Source organism: Myiozetetes cayanensis, unplaced genomic scaffold (assembly GCF_022539395.1).
Source record: "Myiozetetes cayanensis isolate MyiCay16 unplaced genomic scaffold, myiCay2020 scf1, whole genome shotgun sequence".
In the NCBI taxonomy this organism is placed as follows: domain Eukaryota; kingdom Metazoa; phylum Chordata; class Aves; order Passeriformes; family Tyrannidae; genus Myiozetetes; species Myiozetetes cayanensis.
The window spans coordinates 101,422,167-101,440,972 of NW_026086604.1; the positions used below are offsets into that span (position 1 = coordinate 101,422,167).

At 41.5% G+C, this 18,806-nt stretch overlaps 1 protein-coding gene across 1 annotated transcript in view; it reads left to right on the forward strand.

Annotated features, from left to right (window-relative positions):
• CNTNAP2 (contactin associated protein 2) overlaps nucleotides 1-11,574 on the forward strand; it is a 1,021,111-nt gene extending 1,009,537 nt beyond the window's left edge. Inside the window, exon 24 of the mRNA XM_050333690.1 lies at nucleotides 1,109-11,574. Within this exon, the coding sequence (XP_050189647.1) occupies nucleotides 1,109-1,308 (200 nt within the window). The 3' untranslated portion in view covers nucleotides 1,309-11,574. The remainder of the gene's footprint in view (nucleotides 1-1,108) is intronic.
• Nucleotides 11,575-18,806: the final 7,232 nt, after the last annotated feature.

The following is an 18,806-nucleotide window of genomic DNA, read 5'->3' on the forward strand; positions in this document are numbered from 1 at the left end:
GCCACTTCATCCAAATCTGAAGGCATATATTAAAAAAGAATAAATTAAAGATCAGTCTACTAGCTTTCAGTCAGTTCTAAATACATATAAAATGATATCCCGATGGTGGATTTTGCCATGTAAGGAAACACTGAGTATAGTACTACTTACTAATAAAATTTCTTGGTTCTTTTCCGTGGCCCCCTCAAGGGTCTATGTTTCCATATCAAGGTTTAGATAAGTTGCTTTAGTTTTGATTTGCTATGTTATTTTTCCTTTCTAATTTGTATTTTGATTATTACTTATAAATTTTCCTCAATATTTTGAAACTTTACAATACCAGAAGGATACCATTGCATTCGTCACAAAAATTCAGGCCACACCTGAACAGCCTATTTGTCCAATGCATCAGTCAATATAAAGTGACATAACATAATTCTGGTTGATTACAATATTTTTTTAACCTGGCAGTTTTATAATATCTTCATCCTTGAAGATTTCCATGCCTGTAGAAACTGGCCAAAAAAGAAACAGTGTTGTTTTATCACATAGACACCTAAGCCTGGCAGCATAACATTCATGACACTTCTCCATAACAGGGTTGAACCCCATACAGACCATTGCAGGGAGAGCAATTAAGGGTAGAACAGATGATAAAGCAGTTACATCTGCAATTATGTGGAGCCAGTGCCTAGTGGACGGAGTGAGACAAAAGTGAGCCAAGCCAATTTTCAGGACATGTTGAGGAACTACGATAGGTCTTTACAACCACTGACTAGAAAGTATACATCAGTGACTCATCTTCAAAGAGTTGCCCTGGCTGTGACACATCACCATTTCACGCCACTGATTTGGGAGGGCTCAGCACCCACTGCCTCATAGTCAGAAAAGCTCAGATCTGTAAGTGGGTATTAATGCTGAAGTTCACCTATGGGATGAAAGACACTAGCAGACTTCATTGAGTAACATTTTGCATACAACAAAACCTATGTATAAATATCAGAGCAGTGGAAACCAAGTAACTGGGCAGTTGGGTGACGCCTAACTGCTGAGTTTTGGGATCCTTTCTTTGTGTCAAAATCCGTAGCTGGTCTCACCAGCATCATCTCTTCTTTCCTGCTGTGTGTAGGCATCATCGCAGTGGTGATCTTCACCATCCTCTGCACCTTGGTGTTCCTGATCCGCTACATGTTTCGCCACAAAGGAACCTATCACACCAACGAGGCCAAAGGGGCAGAGTCAGCCGAGAGCGCCGACGCCGCCATCATGAACAATGACCCCAACTTCACGGAGACCATAGACGAGAGCAAAAAGGAATGGCTTATCTAAGCCTACGGGGAGGGGGCCTGGGGTGGGATATGAGCTGGGCCAGGGTGGGACTGGGATGACTCTTGCAGTGGAGAGAGAACACTCTGTGTTGGACGCTTGAGCACACATAGGGTAAAAAGATCAGCACAACTGGTGGAGCAAGTGACAGGAAAATACCACTGAGACTGGAGAAAAAAAAATAATATCTCAAGCATTTAAGAAAAAATATTTTTTAATATTTATTTACAGCAAATTGCCCCTTCTGTATCCAAACAACTACAACAAAGAGCAGTTTTGCAGCTTCAGCACTGGTTAAAATTTTCAGTAATACCTGTCTATTTCTCTGTGTGTTTAGAGATGTTCTGGGTACTTGTGACAAGAAATGGGGCTGGTTTTTTACATTTTTTAAAAGCTGTTTAAAATGTGGGTAGTTCTGTCCTGACAGCAAGGGGCAGCCCTTTCTTCCCGGCATTGTGTTCCTTCATGGTTGACCACTTTCTCACACACTGCGCTCAGCCCCACACCTTGACCATAACACCGTTCATTTCAGTGGTGTTGATCAGGGGGTTCAGGGCTGGGGGTGGGACAGGGGCATGAGGACTAATGCAAATCTTACTCATCAGTGTCTCAACACATCATCGGCCCATGTCAGCCCTGGCAGGATCCACCTTCTTGACCCAGGCACTTTGTGGATTGCGTGCAATTGTCATCAACAGTGTAAAAATATTTTTATTATGACTACTATTACTACTAGAGAGGATGACCGTAAAGCACAGGAAGCTTTAGGTGTTTTTTTTATTATTATTTTGTTGGTCTCTGAGGGAGGATGATGCTGTGTGAGTCTGTAGACCTAATCTGTTCCTGTATCTTTGGCTGTGGCACTGGTGACCTGAGGAGCGTACCAGTTAAACTTGGCTCTGCCTGTGGCATCTTGGCATATACTGTACACTGTAGTAGGGAATTAGAGCCGGTCTTTGCTTCTGTTTCTTCTTAATAGACTGTCATAGAATAATTAGTACAGGTCTAGTCCATGCATTTGAACACACAGGCTTCACATCATGCTTTTTTCCCAACTCTAGAGTAGCAAGTTATTCCTCAAATCCCTTGTTTCAGTCCCTTTGCAAGGAAAGCCTCTGCTGGCAGGGTTTGCACAGTCAGGAAGGTGAGGCGAAGGAGGCTTGGAAACTCTGCCACCAGAGCACATGAGAAACACACAGCACACAGGGCAGAGTTACTTTTCAACACGGAGATTTACCTGAACTATTTTACTGTCTTTGTAAGGCATTTTTAAGAATAGCAAGGCCAAGTGCAACATTGCATCCCATTTTTCCTCTCAGACCACAGAAGTTGCAGGTGTTGCCTGAGCAGCAGGCAGGCAGCTAGTAGGAAAGGCAAAGGGGCAGCCTGAAGACCTAATATCCTTTGGTGGCAATAACAAAGCTTTAGCTTGCCCTCTGTAGAGGAGAGTGGTTCTCCTGTGGTCTGAAGAAATTTAAGGCCTTAATGGGCAGGTTTTGCAGTGGAACAGAATGACAGAATGAATACACTGCAGGACAATTGCCGTGCGTTAAAAGAACAGAAACAATACCAAGAATTTTCCCTTGAAAGTTTTTATGCTTGTGACAGTCCTAGATTTGCTTTATCTTTAATATTGCTGAGTTTAGTATGCACAGATTTAACCCATTTTTCTGTATAAGAAAGTTTATTTTTCACCTAAATGTGCAATCTACTACACTTCCATTATTCTGGTTGATGCTTTAAAATGAAAAAAAAAAAAAAAAGAAAAGAAAAAATCATGTAGGGGAAAGAAAAAAGAAAATATTGGAGTCTTACCAGACAAGAAATTGATAAGCACAGTTTGGCAGACAGACAAGGCCAGATACTTTGGGTTTTAAGTATGGTAAAGTCCTCTTCTGAATTCATTGAACATAGATATGAGCAAATCAAACCCATTAATTTCTTGCATTTGTGAATTTGGAATTAGCATACAAAGAAGTTGCCAGTTTCAAAAAAAAATTACTGTTTCTCAGGTAAGATGTGGCAGAGAGCTTCAGGTAGGCATAAAAACTACCTCTGTCACTCTTGTGCTCTGCAGTGTTTTGCCTTGCCTCCAGTATTAACCTCTCCCTCTTTTGTCTGTAATCAAGCAGATGAGTCCTTATTCTTGTTTAATCATGGGTGTAAGCTAAGTCCTCACTCCTTGGAGAATATCAGCAGGGCATGAATCTACCTTGAACCACTATTCAGCAAACTACATAGCAATATGTCTTCGTAGGATTGAAAAGACATATGTCTTTGTAGGATTGAAAAGACATTATCTTTTCTATATTACTTTATATTTAATTTGATTTTAGTGGTATTTTAGTCCACTCTGAAAAACATCCTTGCCTGCAACTTCAAGTTACCAAGAGAAGTGAATAGAGTTTGCACAGACTGGGATTTGGTTTGGATAAAAAAAGTTACTAATCTGAATTTAATGTCTGCGAGGAAGATCAGACTTAGATACCCTGAGAGACTAGAATTGTCTGCTGTTTTAAGTGGGAGAGACAGATTTCACAACCATAGTTCAAGTTTGTCAAATGCCTCAGCATGGCATTAGAAGGGAAAGATGGCTTGGTCTCCATGTCTAACCAAGTCCATGGCAAAGCAAGGGACAATTGTCTCTGGATTGTGGTAGTGAGGCCTGTGACATCTATTCACTGAATTTTCTAAAAGGTTACCAGCTAATCTTCCACAAACCTGAAAGCAAGAATTTCTGGAAAATAACCTTCGACCATTGCATAAGCAATAGTTATAAATTAGTGTCTTAAATTAGAAAAACAGGGTTTAAATTTCTGAAACCAAGTCACAAGCATTTGTACCTCTCCATAGACTGGACACACTATGGACCTTTGGAAAGTTTCCTTTTTTGACATGTGAAATTCACTAGTGCTCTGTTAAAATGCTGGTAATCTTCACTCTTGTCTTATTTTCGTGATTCAGTCACTTTCATGACTCTAGAAGCTTTTAATTATTAGAATTCTTGTTTCTTCTTAAACTGGACCTTAGACATTATATTATCAATTAGCAGCTGGTCTCTGTATAGGCAGCTGGTCTCTGTATATTTGGTGACTTTAGGTGAATTCCTGCCTGTCTGCTTTGTATTTTATTTCTGAGAATGGCATATGTTTAATTATAGGCAGTGGACATTCCGCAGGCTGGCAGTGAAGCAGGAGCAGGCTCAGAGAAGTAGTCTGTGTATTTTGCTAGCACTATATCTATTCTGAGGATTTCTTCCTCTGCAAGCCTATCATTGAAAGCTGAAATAACATCCACAGTTTCTTTCACCCACTCTTACTTGTGCCAAAAATCCATGTTGTTTAACAGGTGCTGTCCTCACACCTGTAGTGGGAAAATCTGTTGGAGGGGAGAGTGGGTCCTGCTTTTATAAAACTCTGTACGTTCCCCAAAGAATATTAAAATAATTGGTCTTTTAATACCTGTTTTTTAGCTCTTTCACCTATTTGAACTGTGCAGAAAAATGTAGCTTCTTGTACTGGTTTGGGAACCGAAGTGTCCCAGTTGTGTTTCTAAAATGTTCACTCCTGATTCCACAGGAAACAATGACAAAACTGCCACCAGCAGTGGAGAGAGCAAGACTGGGATGGCGATTAGGGCTCTTGGTGTTAGTGAAATAATGTAAGCAATATTTTGGATTCTCATTCACAACACATGCAGACCACCAGGTAATGAGACATGGAGCTCCAAAGAGCTGAAACAGTGGAGAACTTATTTCCATGTCAACCCAGCCTCAAAGGAAGTCTGCAATCCAGTCTGGCGGTTTTGAATCAAGCCTTTCACACACTACTTATTCCATATTTACTGATAGAAAATTCAGATGTATTAAATAGGCATATGTATCTTTAATTGGTACTGGAGCATTTCTGCTTTGTATTTTTTGTGTCTTAAATGATACCTGTACCTTTTATATCTCTTCTAGCAGTTATCACTTAAAAGGTATGGCAGCATTTTAATATCATGCTCTAGGTAGCATGATATATGTGAAAGGATGGTCATCATAAATAATTTAGTAAGACTGCTGAAGCAGTGGTGTATACATATAAGTTTATTGTACCGATAAAAATTCAGTATAATTAAAACAGTGTCCTTTAATAACAGGTGCATCTAATTTTCAGGGTATCTGTTGAAATGTGAAGCTATCTCAGTTTGACAAGCAATAGCCTTTAATATGGTTTCTCACATGAATGATTTTACACTCCATCAAGTATGGTCATTCTGAAAGGGTGTCATTTTTTAAAAGTGAAATCTAAATTATGTTAAGCAGATGTCATTGTCCATCCTAGAGAAATTAAAGAACCCTTACTTTCTAAAAGCAACAGCATGTAAATTAGAATGAAAGAAGGACGTGTTTGTATGCATTGTATCTTCTGTGAATGTTTTTCCTTTTAACTAAAGCTCTATTAGAAACCAGATCAGTAAATAATGAGGGGGCGGGGGGGGGGGGGGAAACGACTTTTTTAATTGTTTTAATCACCCTAACAGGTGTTTCCTCATGCTTTGTATATTCTGGTCAATGTCTGAACTTTTGCCTTCTCTAGTACCAGGAAATCAATTTGGAAAGGACAGAAGTTGGAAAGGCCTCTTGAAAAAGACCCACACTACGTGAAAAAAGGGACTTCAGAATGCAGTCCTACATAGGAAGAGAGGGTGCTAAAACTAGGGTAGATTTATTGAAGTAATATGTTCCTCTTGCATCAGGGTTACGTGTTGTGGAGTGTACATCTGTACTTGTTGAGGTGGGCTGAGTGTCTGAGAGCAGGGTTTGGATGGAAATTAAATTACTGCCTTTCTGCATTCTTTGCATTTCTGATCACTTCGCAGGTAGCACCAAGCAGTCTGCTATCCATCTTGCTCATATTTGTTATTGCAGATCCTGTGGCATTGCCAGCTTCACAAGGGTTACATACCACAAGTGACTGAGTGTGGGTTGTTTGTCTTCCTTAACTCTGTCCTTTCCTTTATGAATGAGAGCCTTTTATTGAAATCAACAAAAAAACTGTATGCCCAGTGCAACAGACTTGTGTCTGTTCCTTTTAATAAACTACCTTATCGGGCTTTAAAACCTTTTTATGACATGAAGCATTTTATAGAAGAATTATGTTAAATGCACTTGAATGGGAGAGTGTGAAATCTAGGCAAAGAAGCACCAGTGCAACAACCACCTGAGTCAGAGGGACTGTGCTTGTCCCACGCTATTTTTCTGTCTACAGTGTGAATTGCCTTAACTACCCACCAAATCTCTGGATCCATCCAAGACCTTAACTTACTTTGTGGAATATAATAGTGGCAAAGTCCTGATGTGATACCATATTTTGACTGTTCATTTGTACTGACTGCTGTAACCCCTAGAAGGAGAGCCATGCTTTATACAGGAATATTTCTCGTTTATAGAGAAAAGCTCTAGAACAAAGAGATGTGGGTGAAGGTTCAAGTGTAAAGTGATACTTGAACACTGTGGCACCAAGTCCTTGCTTCTTGCTGTCACCACATGTGTCTCACTGCAGCCAGAAGTGTGTGGGTGTGCACATGCACCTCTAAAACCTAAGGCTATTCAGGATATGATGTCTGCACCACTCGGGTAATGACTGCCATAATGGGGGTGGATGAGATACCAAACTTGCTTCAAATCCATGAGTCTGCAGTGCTAGCAAAATCACTCGCTCTTGAAATTAAGTGCAATTTTGAAGATAAACTCAGACTGTGCCCTACAGTAGCAGGCACACATGGTGCCTCAATGAGACAAGACTTGGACCTAGTTATGGAAAAGCACTTATTTAGCAATCTGTAACACAGTTGTTTTAACTCTGACTTTCACATATTAACAGACATCTTGAAACACTGTGCTCAAAACCCTGCTTATGCCAACAGCTTAAGAACCAGGAAGAAAAGTTGCCAATTTGTAGCTTCTTTAGATGAGTCTTTTTAAAAAGTCATTTAATGTGAAAAAAAAAAAAAAAAAAAAAAAGAAAAGTTTTGGTATCAGTGGTTCTTTCACTGAGAATTATTTCTTCTCAGTGGTTTTCTATTTTTAAAATATCACATGAGAAATGTTAAGCAATTTTCAAGCACAAGCCAAACTGTTCTATGAAAAAGGGGTATGATATACTCTGCAAATATACATAAAAGCAAGTAACTAATTTAGTGCATTCCATTTCTTCTGCAATGCAGCAACTTCCAATAATGTTTACATGTGCTCCCTCTGCTACTTTTTCCTTAATGAAAAGCATCTGAGTTAAACAACAAACATAAAAGTGTGTACCCTTTGCTTTGCCATAGATTAATGTTCTTGCTTGGTATGTAACAGAGTATTAAGGAAAAGCAAATGGTTTATTCCTCAGATTTAATAGCATTAATTCTGCTGTCTCCAAGGGTCAGAGATAAACTATCACCACATCAATTATTAGAATTTAGAGGTATTTATACTGATAATATTCAATAACTGGTACTCTGGATTCTAGCAAAGAGCTGCTCTAAGAAATTCTAATTTATTGAAAAGGTAGGTAGATGTCATTTTCTGACAGGTGAAAAAAGTAAATTACTGGAACGAGACTAGAGCAGAAGCCATTTGAGGGAAATATTTAGCATGCAGAACAATAAACTGTACCAGAAAGAATTCCTTGTCTTCCACTTAAGGATTTGGGATAGGTACAGGGCTGCAGTCAGTTATATATTACCATGTGTTCATTGCCTTTTTGGCAAAAATATTTGAGCTTCTCCCATCTTTCACATGCTCACTGTTGCAAGAACACAACTGAAGATGTGAAACTTCAGCAAGTTGCTCTAGGCTACTGGTGAGAGCACAGTTGCAAGTCCCAACAAGTGGTCCTGTTGCTGCCTGTCCCTGTCGTCATCTTTCCCCCATCTTAAGAATGTCACAGGTTGAAAGGGACCACAGAAGACCTTCTAGCCTGACTTTCTGTGGGAAAGGGAACCTAAATGAGATAATGTAGCACCCTGTCCAGTCATGTTGTTTTCCCCCATTGACTCCATTTTCAGGGTGGTAGGTTATCAATAGGCTCTCATTTAAGACAGACATAGAGTCACTGGAGTAAGTCAACAAACTCCTGAATCATCCAGAAAACAAATCATTTAGATGACAAGTAGCCATCCCCTGAATACTAATGTTTATTCTCTAAACTGCACATTCTCATGCTTACGGTGCGTGTGTCACTGAAGGAGCCTGACCTTGGCACAGTCAATAAATCATTCACAAGCTGAACAAATAGCCCAGTACCGCTTTGTCTTAAAAAAAGTCCTTTGGGTAAATGTTTAAAAATACATGTATGGTTTGCCATCATAAAGCATTGGACACAGTATCAGCAGCTAGTTGTAATTTATTTCTGTTACAAAATCAAGGTCTGTCTGTGGATTTTTCTTGTGTGACTTGCACTAACAGGACCTTTATCCTTGAAATAGAAACTACTGCAATAGGGCAAGGTAACAAAAAGAAATTCCCTTTGCTGCACACTTTGAAACACAGAGCAAAGTCCTTTCCATTACACAGTTCTGGTATAGGCATAGGATCTCCGTACACATCTAATGTTTCCTTTTTTCCAAACTTCACTGCACACTACTCCAAGGAAAGAAATTTGCTGGCAATCTAGGTTTTTTCCCCATCTCTTTCTTTACTTCAGAAGTGTTTCCTCTAACTGAAAAGTTTATCACCTTTCATATCTTTAAACTCCTTCCCAGCAGTGCTTGCTGCTTTGGCCATGGTGAAGCCTTCCTACCTTCCCAAAATGTGACCATTGTAGTGGGAGGGTTATATAGCACTAATTCCTGTCTTCTGTTATATTTGCAGCTGGGTTTTATCTGTTTATAGTACTCAGTGACCTAAAGTACAAGGATGGTACAAATACTGATGGTTTCTGCCATCTGCAGCATTATTTTATAACTTTTTGTAATTTTTCCAAAATCACAGCTCCGTCTGGCAAAGAAACTCTGAAAATGAGGCAGCTGCACCTCATTCCATTAAACATACTTATTTTTTATTTCTTAGTTCAAATTTTCCCAAGATATAATAAAATATCCCAAGATAATAAAATTAATGTCAAGCAAAAGCCAGCATCTATTTTCCTTAGGGCCACAGGATGTCAGAATTAGTTCTCAGCCATCCCCTTCCCTTGTGCTATTGTAGCAGCTATACAAAGCCGCTGGTAGTATCCAAAATAGGATACCAAAAAAAATGACATTCTAGAAACCTCAATTGGTTTCAGTCTCTTGGAGTGTTAAAGGGTCAACAGGTCAATTCTCCTACAGGTTTCAGTTATGGGTACATCCAAGAAAATTCTTGACAATGGTTATTAAATAATTTTATTTTCATAGGATCAGCATCTTGGAGAGGGGAAAAAAATGTTTCTATGTTGGGAAACCTGAGATATTACACTCACCCCATTGCAACTCCTGCATTGTGTCTGATCTTTTGAAGCCTCAGCTGCTTAAGATAAGGAATCAGAGTCACTTGAACAAAGAAGGCTAAGGCATCGGTTGATTCCCATTAACTCTGAAGCACAGGGAACTGGTTTTCCATAGATCTGCTTTGCATGTCAATCTCAGTCATACACAAGCAATGAGGATCTTTTCTTTTTCTCTGCTCTTCAGTGGATCAAGACCCACCAGTGGGCTGGCTTGCAGGTGGAACATAAATTCTCTTCCGTCCTAGTGAACTGGTTCACACATTGAACAGCCTGAGTCCAGGGAGTTCCTCTGGCACAGAAGTTCCTGAAAGGCTTCAGCTCCCCAGAAACCCTGCTATCCCGTTTGACTAGGGTTAACAGAAGCCTGATGGAAATTATCTGTACTGACTAGATCCTACATGTAGATGCCAACCCTAACTAAGACTGCAGAATTTCCTGGGAATTAGATTTCCCCCTCCCATTATGGAGTGCTTGGAGTGTGCTCAGTCTGACACTTCTTACTGACATATATAAATAGAGATATAGAGATAAATAGATATTTTTATGGAGATGTTTTATAAGTGGCCTTTACTTTGTGCATGGTAATTATTGCCAAACTTGTTATTTAGAAGCTACAGAAATGGCTGGTTCTGCAGTTCAGAAAGCAATCAGCTGTCTCTGTTGCAAGGGAGACTTGGGGTACAGGCTTGGATTTGGATTTTTATTATTCAACTATAATTTGCATGGTTTGGATTTGGGTTTTGTCCCAGTGTCTTTTTTTTTTTCCTCATTGGTTCTCTGGCAGGGACACATTGGGCTCAAGCAGGAACTTCTCAGTCTTTGAGAGATGGATTGAAGCCATCAGTGCCATATAACACTTCAGAAACACCTGCCTTGTACAGCCCGTGATGTTGATCAGTGTGAGGTCCTCAAGACACTATTGGTGTTTTCACAGCATAGTGAGATGCTCCTATTTCTCTGTCTTTGCTCGACAAGATAGCAGGCTAGAAACACTTGGTCCATGGGTAAGCCTTGTGAGTAGAAAAAGGGGTCAGCAGAGAGTAGGACACAAATGAGGGCTCAGAATTAGATTCATATACATAGCAGCAAGAGACTGTGAAAATTGCTACTGAGGCAGGTAATTTTACTTCCTCTCTTCTTTTACTCCCCCTTTATTTTTTTTTAAGTACTGTTTGTATGCCACATCTGAGTAATAGATCTCTACCAGCCAGCCAGCTCTCATTAACCTGGGCTGTTGGTTAGAGATAGAAATGCAATTGTCCTTTCTTACTGATCTCATTCCTGCTGCTGTGGAGGAAAAGACCAGGGCTGTTAGCTATTGGGAAAGCGAAAGCAGCCTCTCACCCCTTCCATCCAAACCAGGTTGAAAGCCAATCCCAGGGTTATGTGCCTACAAAGCTGGCCCAATTTCCTGGCAGGTGAACCAAGAGCTTGTCTGTTTGCAGTTACTCTAGTCCACAGGTTTCTTTCTTGAGCACAATTTTCCCATGGGACACATAACCAGGATATAACGGTTACCCTACTTAAACAAAAATGTGTATATTAAAAAAAATCCTAATCTGAAAGTATAGTGTATCTGAGATTCCTGTTATAGACACTTAGTCTACAAGATTTATGGCTACATTTGCTATGTTATGCTTGAATAAACATATAAATCATTCAAATACACAAGACTGATAAAAGTAATATGATCTCTTTAAGGAGAATAAACTGTTTGTAAATTTATAAAGAGTATAATCTGTTAGGCCTTATTTGAAGTATGTACTGTGGTTTGGTAAAAGTACAACATTAAAAGAGCCTTGCCAGATGAGGGCTGTTTTTGTTTGTGTGTGCACGTGCGGTTCCTTTTGATTATTTGACATCTTCATTTAACAAAAAAACCCCAAAACTCTACAGACTGTGTATAAGAGCCTGAGATGAAGTGCAGAGGGTTCTCAGATTTCTGTGTACTGTGACTTCAGTGAGGGGACAGGTGAATCTGTTCTTCTGAATAATGTGGATCCAGTTTTGTTTGAAAACAAAAGTGGCTGGTAGCACTACTGACTGGTTGGAGATTTTTTAAAGGAGATTTCATAAAATTAATAGTAAGAAGTCAGACTAATGCTATCAATGCACGTACAAATATTGTTCATATAATGGGGAAAAAGATCTAGGAAGGTTTAGGCCCCTTCAGAGCAAGAGTTGGTGTGCCACAGGCTGCACACCCATGGCTCTTTCCCCACACACCCTGTACACACCTTTCCTGTTAGGGTGGAGCATACCCATGCCTGCCCAGGACATACCTTGTGCATTTGAATAACTAGAATTGCTCATGAAGCTACTCATTAGAGGAACAGACATCCAAGAGGCTGCTCTTCCTGCAGTCCTTCTCCTGCCTAGCTCCATGACGACCAGCAACAGCTTTGAGCACACAGTGGGCTAATACTCCTGCTTCTCCTGCCAGTTCTCCCTCTGTATGCAGCCCAGCTGACACCTGTGGGTACTGAAGACATGCCAGTGCTTTCCATGGAACAGAAAACCATGTTATTGTACTCATAAAGCACTGGGTACTTGCACCAATGCAATGGACCACTGCCTCTTCGTGCAGGGTTTTGGGTTTTCCTAGTGAAACACCTCAGATGGCTAGGCAGGCCTGGATAGATGGGTTGAATCCAAGGGGATGAGGTTCAACAAGACTAAGTGTAGGGTGCTGCACTTTGACCCCAACAACCCCCTGCACTGCTACAGGCTGGGGACAGAGTGCCTGGACAGTGGCCAGGCAGAAAAGGACCTGGATTGACATCCCACTGAAAATGAGCCAGCAGTGGGCCCCAGAAGTCAAGAAGACCAATGGCATCCTGCCCTGTATCGGGAATAGTGTGGCCAGCAGGAGCAGGGAAGTGATTCTGCCCCTGTACTCAGCACTGGTGAGGCCACACCTCGAGTACCATGTCCAGTCCTGGGCCCCTCAACTTAGGAAGGATATTGAGGAGTTGGAGAGTGTCCAAATAAGGGTGAAGCTGGTGAAGGGACAGGAGTATAGACCCTATAAGGAGTGGTTGAGGGAGCTGGGGTTGTTTAGTCTGGAGAAGAGGAGGCTCAGGCGTGACCTCATCACTCTCTACAACTACCTGAGAGGAGGTTGTAGCCAGGTGGGGGTCGGACTATTCTCCCAGGCAATTGGTGACAGGACAAGAAGACACGGTCTTAAGCTTCACCAGAGGAGGTTTAGGTTGGACATTAGGAAGAAGTTCTTCACAGAAAGAGTGATTTGGCATTGGAATGGGCTGCCCAGGGAGGAGGTGGAGCCACCGTCCCTGGAAGTGTTTAAGAAGAGACTGGATGTGGCATTTAGTGCCATACTCTAGTTGGTAAGGCGGTGATAGGTCAGAGATTGTACTCAATGATCTCAGAGGTCTTTTCCAGCCTAGTTGATTCTGTGATTCATTACTTCTGTGGCTCCTTATCACAGACAACTCCTACTTCCTCACACTGCTATGTGAGCTCTTCCCTGAAATTCAGCAAGACAAAAAAGATCTGCCTTGGGATTTGAGGAAAAAGGGATTCTCATCTCTGACAACTCTCTGGTTTGTTAGTGGAATATCAGGAGCTGCCTTCAGCCTTTGAGTGATGTAGCCCAGGGTAAGTCTGATCAAAGGTGCATCTCATGTCATAGCCTGGTTTTGTCATGCCTAAACAGAGATGTTAAGGGACAGTGATAATAAGGTAAGTCCATAGCACAGTGTACTTGTGCTATTTCCTCAGAAGAGCCTCTCAGCTGTCAACCATGTGCAATTCAAGGACTTTTTGGGCCAGAGGTGTTTTTATACATTTAGTTATCTCTTTCATCCATACTCACCATGTGCTTGTGCAGAGAAGTGGGATCTCCTCACAACTGTAGCCCTTCCAAAACAATGACTTGCTGTGCTATTTAATTTTTTTAAAAAAGCCAGCAACTGGGCAAGAAGGGGAATTTTTTTCTTTATCTCTGCTTGTTAATGAAACAACCTCACCATGTCTTAAAGCAGGGATGCAAAAGAAATCACTCAAATCCAGTTTGCATCCTGCACAGTTCCAATTACATCTCTGCACGTGCCCATAAAGATCACTGCATTTTATGAGGCTACGCTGAGGACAGACTGCATAGCCTCGATACGCACATAAATCTGCAACCCTGTGTGATTTGACTTCTGACTGATACTTCCTGCCACCACCTAACAAGATTTGTAGTCTCATCTCGCGTTGCACATATACTAGAGAATTATTTTTTGTCTGTGACTTCCTCATCTATCACTGCTCAGGGATAGTCCTGTTGCTTGCATGAGAGACAGGGAGACACTCTGTTTCAGAGCTGACTGCTGCTTTTCCCTTGTTTAAAGACAGGCCCCCCGCAGCATGGATGCAGGCTGCCTTACCCTGCCAGCTTCATCCTCAACGCTAGCAGCTTTTGAGGGACAGGGGCATGTCCCCCCTGCCCCAAAAACTATGCAAGGTGACCTACCCAGGGGGACATGCTGGGATGCAAAGAACAGAGAGGCAGAGCCGACTGCAGCCAAAAGGCTTCCTGGAGGAAGAGCAAGACAACAGGCTTCAGGGATGGCAGAAAGATTTTACCTAGGGCCCTGAAAGAGGCTTTGTTAAGTTTGCTGCAACCAAGGAGGGCCTGGAAAGTTGTTGAACTGAAAACAAGGATGAAAGAGAGGGGCTGGCCTGGGAAGGCAATGCAGACAAGGGAAAGACCTGCTTTGTTGCTGTGCTGAATTGCCCATCAAGGCTGAGGGGTTGTTTCACCTTGCTTTGTGTTTGGAAGTTGCCTTGTGTTGTTTGGTTTTAGATGAAACCTAACTGTGTGATGGAAAAGCACCTTTGTTTTATTCTCATCAAGGAAGAACTGTAGACAGTGCTACCTCTAACTCCTGGCTATGAGTTTTGATCCCACATAAACCAAGAAAAGCCAGAGGTGCCTGACCTCTCCAAACATCTCCATTCCTGTTTACCCTGGATTACCTCTGTGGTATTTCATGATGTATTCCTGTAGAAGCCTCTTCCCAGAGGAGACATTTACTTTATCTTGATAATCAGTCTTAACTGAATCCCACAGGGTATGGCAGTACCCTACAGGGGTTTGTGGACTCAAAAGCCCCAGGAGGAGAGCAAAAAGTAGCAACTCTTACAGCTTCAGTTCTCCCACCTTGTGCTATTTCCCCATGCCACACACAGTGTTTTGTACATCTCCATTTTCTTCATATCCTTAAGCACACAGCAGATTAAACACTGGTTGTCCCTGAACTGTGACCAACACATCTCATCTTCTGACTCAACACACTTCATCTTTTGTCTTTAGAGGACAAAAACTGAAGGTCTTGAAGATTTTCATCTACTCCTCTCTCCTCCGACAGCTGTGAAGTTCATCAATGCTGAAAATGTATCACTGCAGTGCCTGTTCATCTAGGTAGGTCAGGTCCTTCTGACATCTTTTTTCCGGGAGTATTAGGAAGGGAATCTTCACAAGCTGAAATAAAAAAGGTTGCCACACCCTCTTATTACTGGTGTCACTAAGATGAGGCAAAGCACTGCATAGATACAGCATGTTCAAATTGCTAACTGTCTTAGCTGGATATGGTGAAGGAAAGGGTAGAACCAAGGAGTTTAGCTGCTTGCTTTGATTTATAGGGCGTAGGGTAAAGATTCATTTTAAATCCCATCGAACACGAAGCCTCAGAAGTCAATGAGACAGGATATCCCTTTGCAGTGTTGTGCTGGATAAGCCTGTTAATCTCCAAATCCTTCAGTTGTTTCCTGATGGGATGTTGTAGGTAGGTCACTGTTACTGGTTTTTCTCCATTTCCAGATGCCTATGCATTTAGCTGGATAAGAAATGAAGTGAAAGTGACGGGTTTGTGAGTATGGGATTTGGAGGGGAATACTTTTACTGTTCTAAAAGGAGGCTTAAAGGATGAGGTTTCAAGTTGTAAAGGTTATTGTTAGATTTCTTTTTTTATTATTTTTAGATTCGGGGGCTTTTTATGGGGTTTGTGTGTGGGGTTTGTTTGTTTGTTTGTTTTTAATGGAAGGAAAGAGCAGTCTCTAGGCAAACATTTCTCAGATTAAGACACACTCCTGGTTTGTAGATGACTGTCCTAGTGATCCATCAAGACCAGCTATAAGACACCTTCTGAAAGTGCTCACATTGCCATGTTCATGTTCTTCACACTGAGCACTGGGTTGCGTGAGAGTTGTTCTGGGGTAGCATCCTGTGTGCAGGGAGCTGTGAAAAAGGTGAACCTGTGTGTCATGATGTCAAAACCTGGATGTCAGGGGTAAGTGCCCTGAGAGTTACCTGCCATTAGGCATGAACTCACAGTTCCCACCACTGCAGGAGCATCAAGGCAACTGAAAACGGGGCTGTTCCTACAGGCAGACAACAAAATGGAACAGGATTTGCTGTAGTGTCAGATTATGCGTTTTCTTAACCCTGTCACACAAACACTCATTGCTGTATTACTGTGCAGCAGTTCCTAGAGAGGTTCTACAGCTTCAGCTACAGAAAAAGATTGACTGGGCTGGCCATCTGCTCTCTGGATTTACTATCAGCACTTACAGAGCATTGGTTGCGTATCTCAGCGCGGCAAGGACCTCAGTAGATTCATAAGGCAGGAGTTCCCACAAGTGGACCATGCTGTGAATTCAGAAAAGCTCCCTGAAAGTCAATTTCGAGAATGAAAATAAAATAAAATTAAATAAAATTTAAAAAAACAAAACCAAAACAAAACACACCAAACAAACAAAAAAACTACAATACAACAAAACAAAATAGAGCCAGGCAAAAGCAGCATATGGTATACCTTCCCAGCTGTGGTGTGAATTCTAATAAACACAGAGCTCCTGTATGAGTGCAGAGAGCAAGTACTGAATTTTGGAGTTTCCCTGGACCTGAGCAAAACAAAGGCCCCCCGCTCTTCCATGGAGCTCATAGGAGATGCCAGGGAGGGAAGGTAAAATGGTAGATGAGAAAACAGAGACCAAGACAGGCTTTGCACAGACAGCTCTTGCATGAATTTGTGCTTTCCCACTTTAAAAAGTATAGGAGAAAACTTACAATTCTATTCAATTATTATACTGTGAACATATTGGAGAGAAGCTGTAAGAAACGCTAGTTCTTAGTTTGGGACTGGGGGTTCATGTCTGTACGTAACTTAGCAGTTGTGAAAGGTGTTATTGGAGGCCAAGATGGAAAGAGCAGGCATCTGTTTACACTAGAGAGTTAAAAAGAGGGATGGGAACATTGGAAATAGCACGGTACAGTGGCAAAATACTGGAAACTCTAAACTAGACCTTGTTCTCACTCTCTGTTCCATAGCTTTTTGTTTGTTTTTTTTTTCTTAATGATGCCTAAAGTAACATTTCAGATAAGCAGATTTTTCTGGTTCATATATTTTTCTGAGAATCAAATATGAGTGTGTATGTGCACATGTGCCTGTTTTTATTAACAGAAAATTTACTTAGAGCAAGTTAATCTAAAGAGTGCCATCTACTGCTCAGAAGAACAAATCACATGTGTAAGAACAGCAAATCTGGAAGCTGGATACGGTGAAGGAAAGGGTAGAACCAAGGAGTTTAGCTGCTTGATTTGATTTATAGGGCGTAGGGTAAAGATTCATTTTAAATCCAATCAAACACGAAGCCTCAGAAGTCAATGAGACAGGATATCCCTTTGCAGTGTTGTGCTGGATAAGCCTGTTAATCTCCAAATCCTTCAGTTGTTTCCTGATGGGATGTTGTAGGTAGGTCACTGTTACTGGTTTTTCTCCATTTCCAGATGCCTATGCATTTAGCTGGATAAGAAATGAAGTGAAAGTGATGGGTTTGTGAGTAAGGGATTTGGAGGGGAATACTTTTACTGTTCTAAAAGGAGGCTTAAAGGATGAGGTTTCAAGTTGTAAAGGTTATTGTTAGATTTCTTTTTTTATTATTTTTAGATTCGGGGGCTTTTTATGGGGTTTGTGGGGGGGGGTTTTTTTGTTTGTTTGTTTGTGGGGTTTGTTTTTAATGGAAGGAAAGAGCAGTCTCTAGGCAAACATTTCTCAGATTAAGACACACTCCTGGTTTGTAGATGACTGTCCTAGTGATCCATCAAGACCAACTATAAGACACCTTCTGAAAGTTCTCACATTGCCATATTCATGTTCTTCACACTGAGCACTGGGCTGCGTGAGAGTTGTTCTGGGGTAGCAGCCTGTGTGCAGGGAGCTGTGAAAAAAGTGAACCTGTGTGCCATGATGTCGAAACCTGGATGTGGGGGGTAAGTGCCCTGAGAGTTACCTACCATTAGGCATGAACTCACAGTTCCCACCACTGCAGGAGCATCACGGCAACTGAAAACGGGGCTGTTCCTACAGGCAGACAACAAAATGGAAGTAAATAGGTAAAAAATTTGCTTCTCCTTGCTGCCACCCAGGAGGAGAGTTTGCAGGTGGGCAGTGATATTGTTGGCAAGCAAAAGACTGTGAGCCTGCAGACACACTCCCTTGCTCGGTTGATGGCGATTTTAACTCCACCCTGGGGGGACTGCTGGCTCTCTAGGATGGCTTTTCCACACAGCAGATAGACCTTAGAGAACAGGATCAAAGTTTTGGCTGGTGGCTTCCCATGACTCATCTGAACTACAGTGGCTGCAAACACACCTCCATGAGCTGAAGGCTGCAATGTCAGCCCTTCCCAGAGCAGCCAAGGCCAGAGTCATTTTAGGGATTGTTAACCAGGCACCAGCCCAGGCTGCTTCAGCACACAGAAGGGCAGTGGGTTTCACAAGCTCCCAATAAAGCAAATTCTTTGACTGGTGTTAGGGCTTTCAGACCTCACAAGGGGCTTTGTTTCAGCCCAAAACAAATTTCTAGATGGTTCTCCTTCCATCTTCTGAGTTTTCTCTCATTTGTGAAGTCCAGGAGGACTCTTTCACACTGACAGAAAGAAGAATTACTCTGATACATTGCAATAAGTTGCAATAAATTGCATTGACTTCTCTTTTTTCTCTTTTATTCCCTCCTTCTGCTACTCGTACAA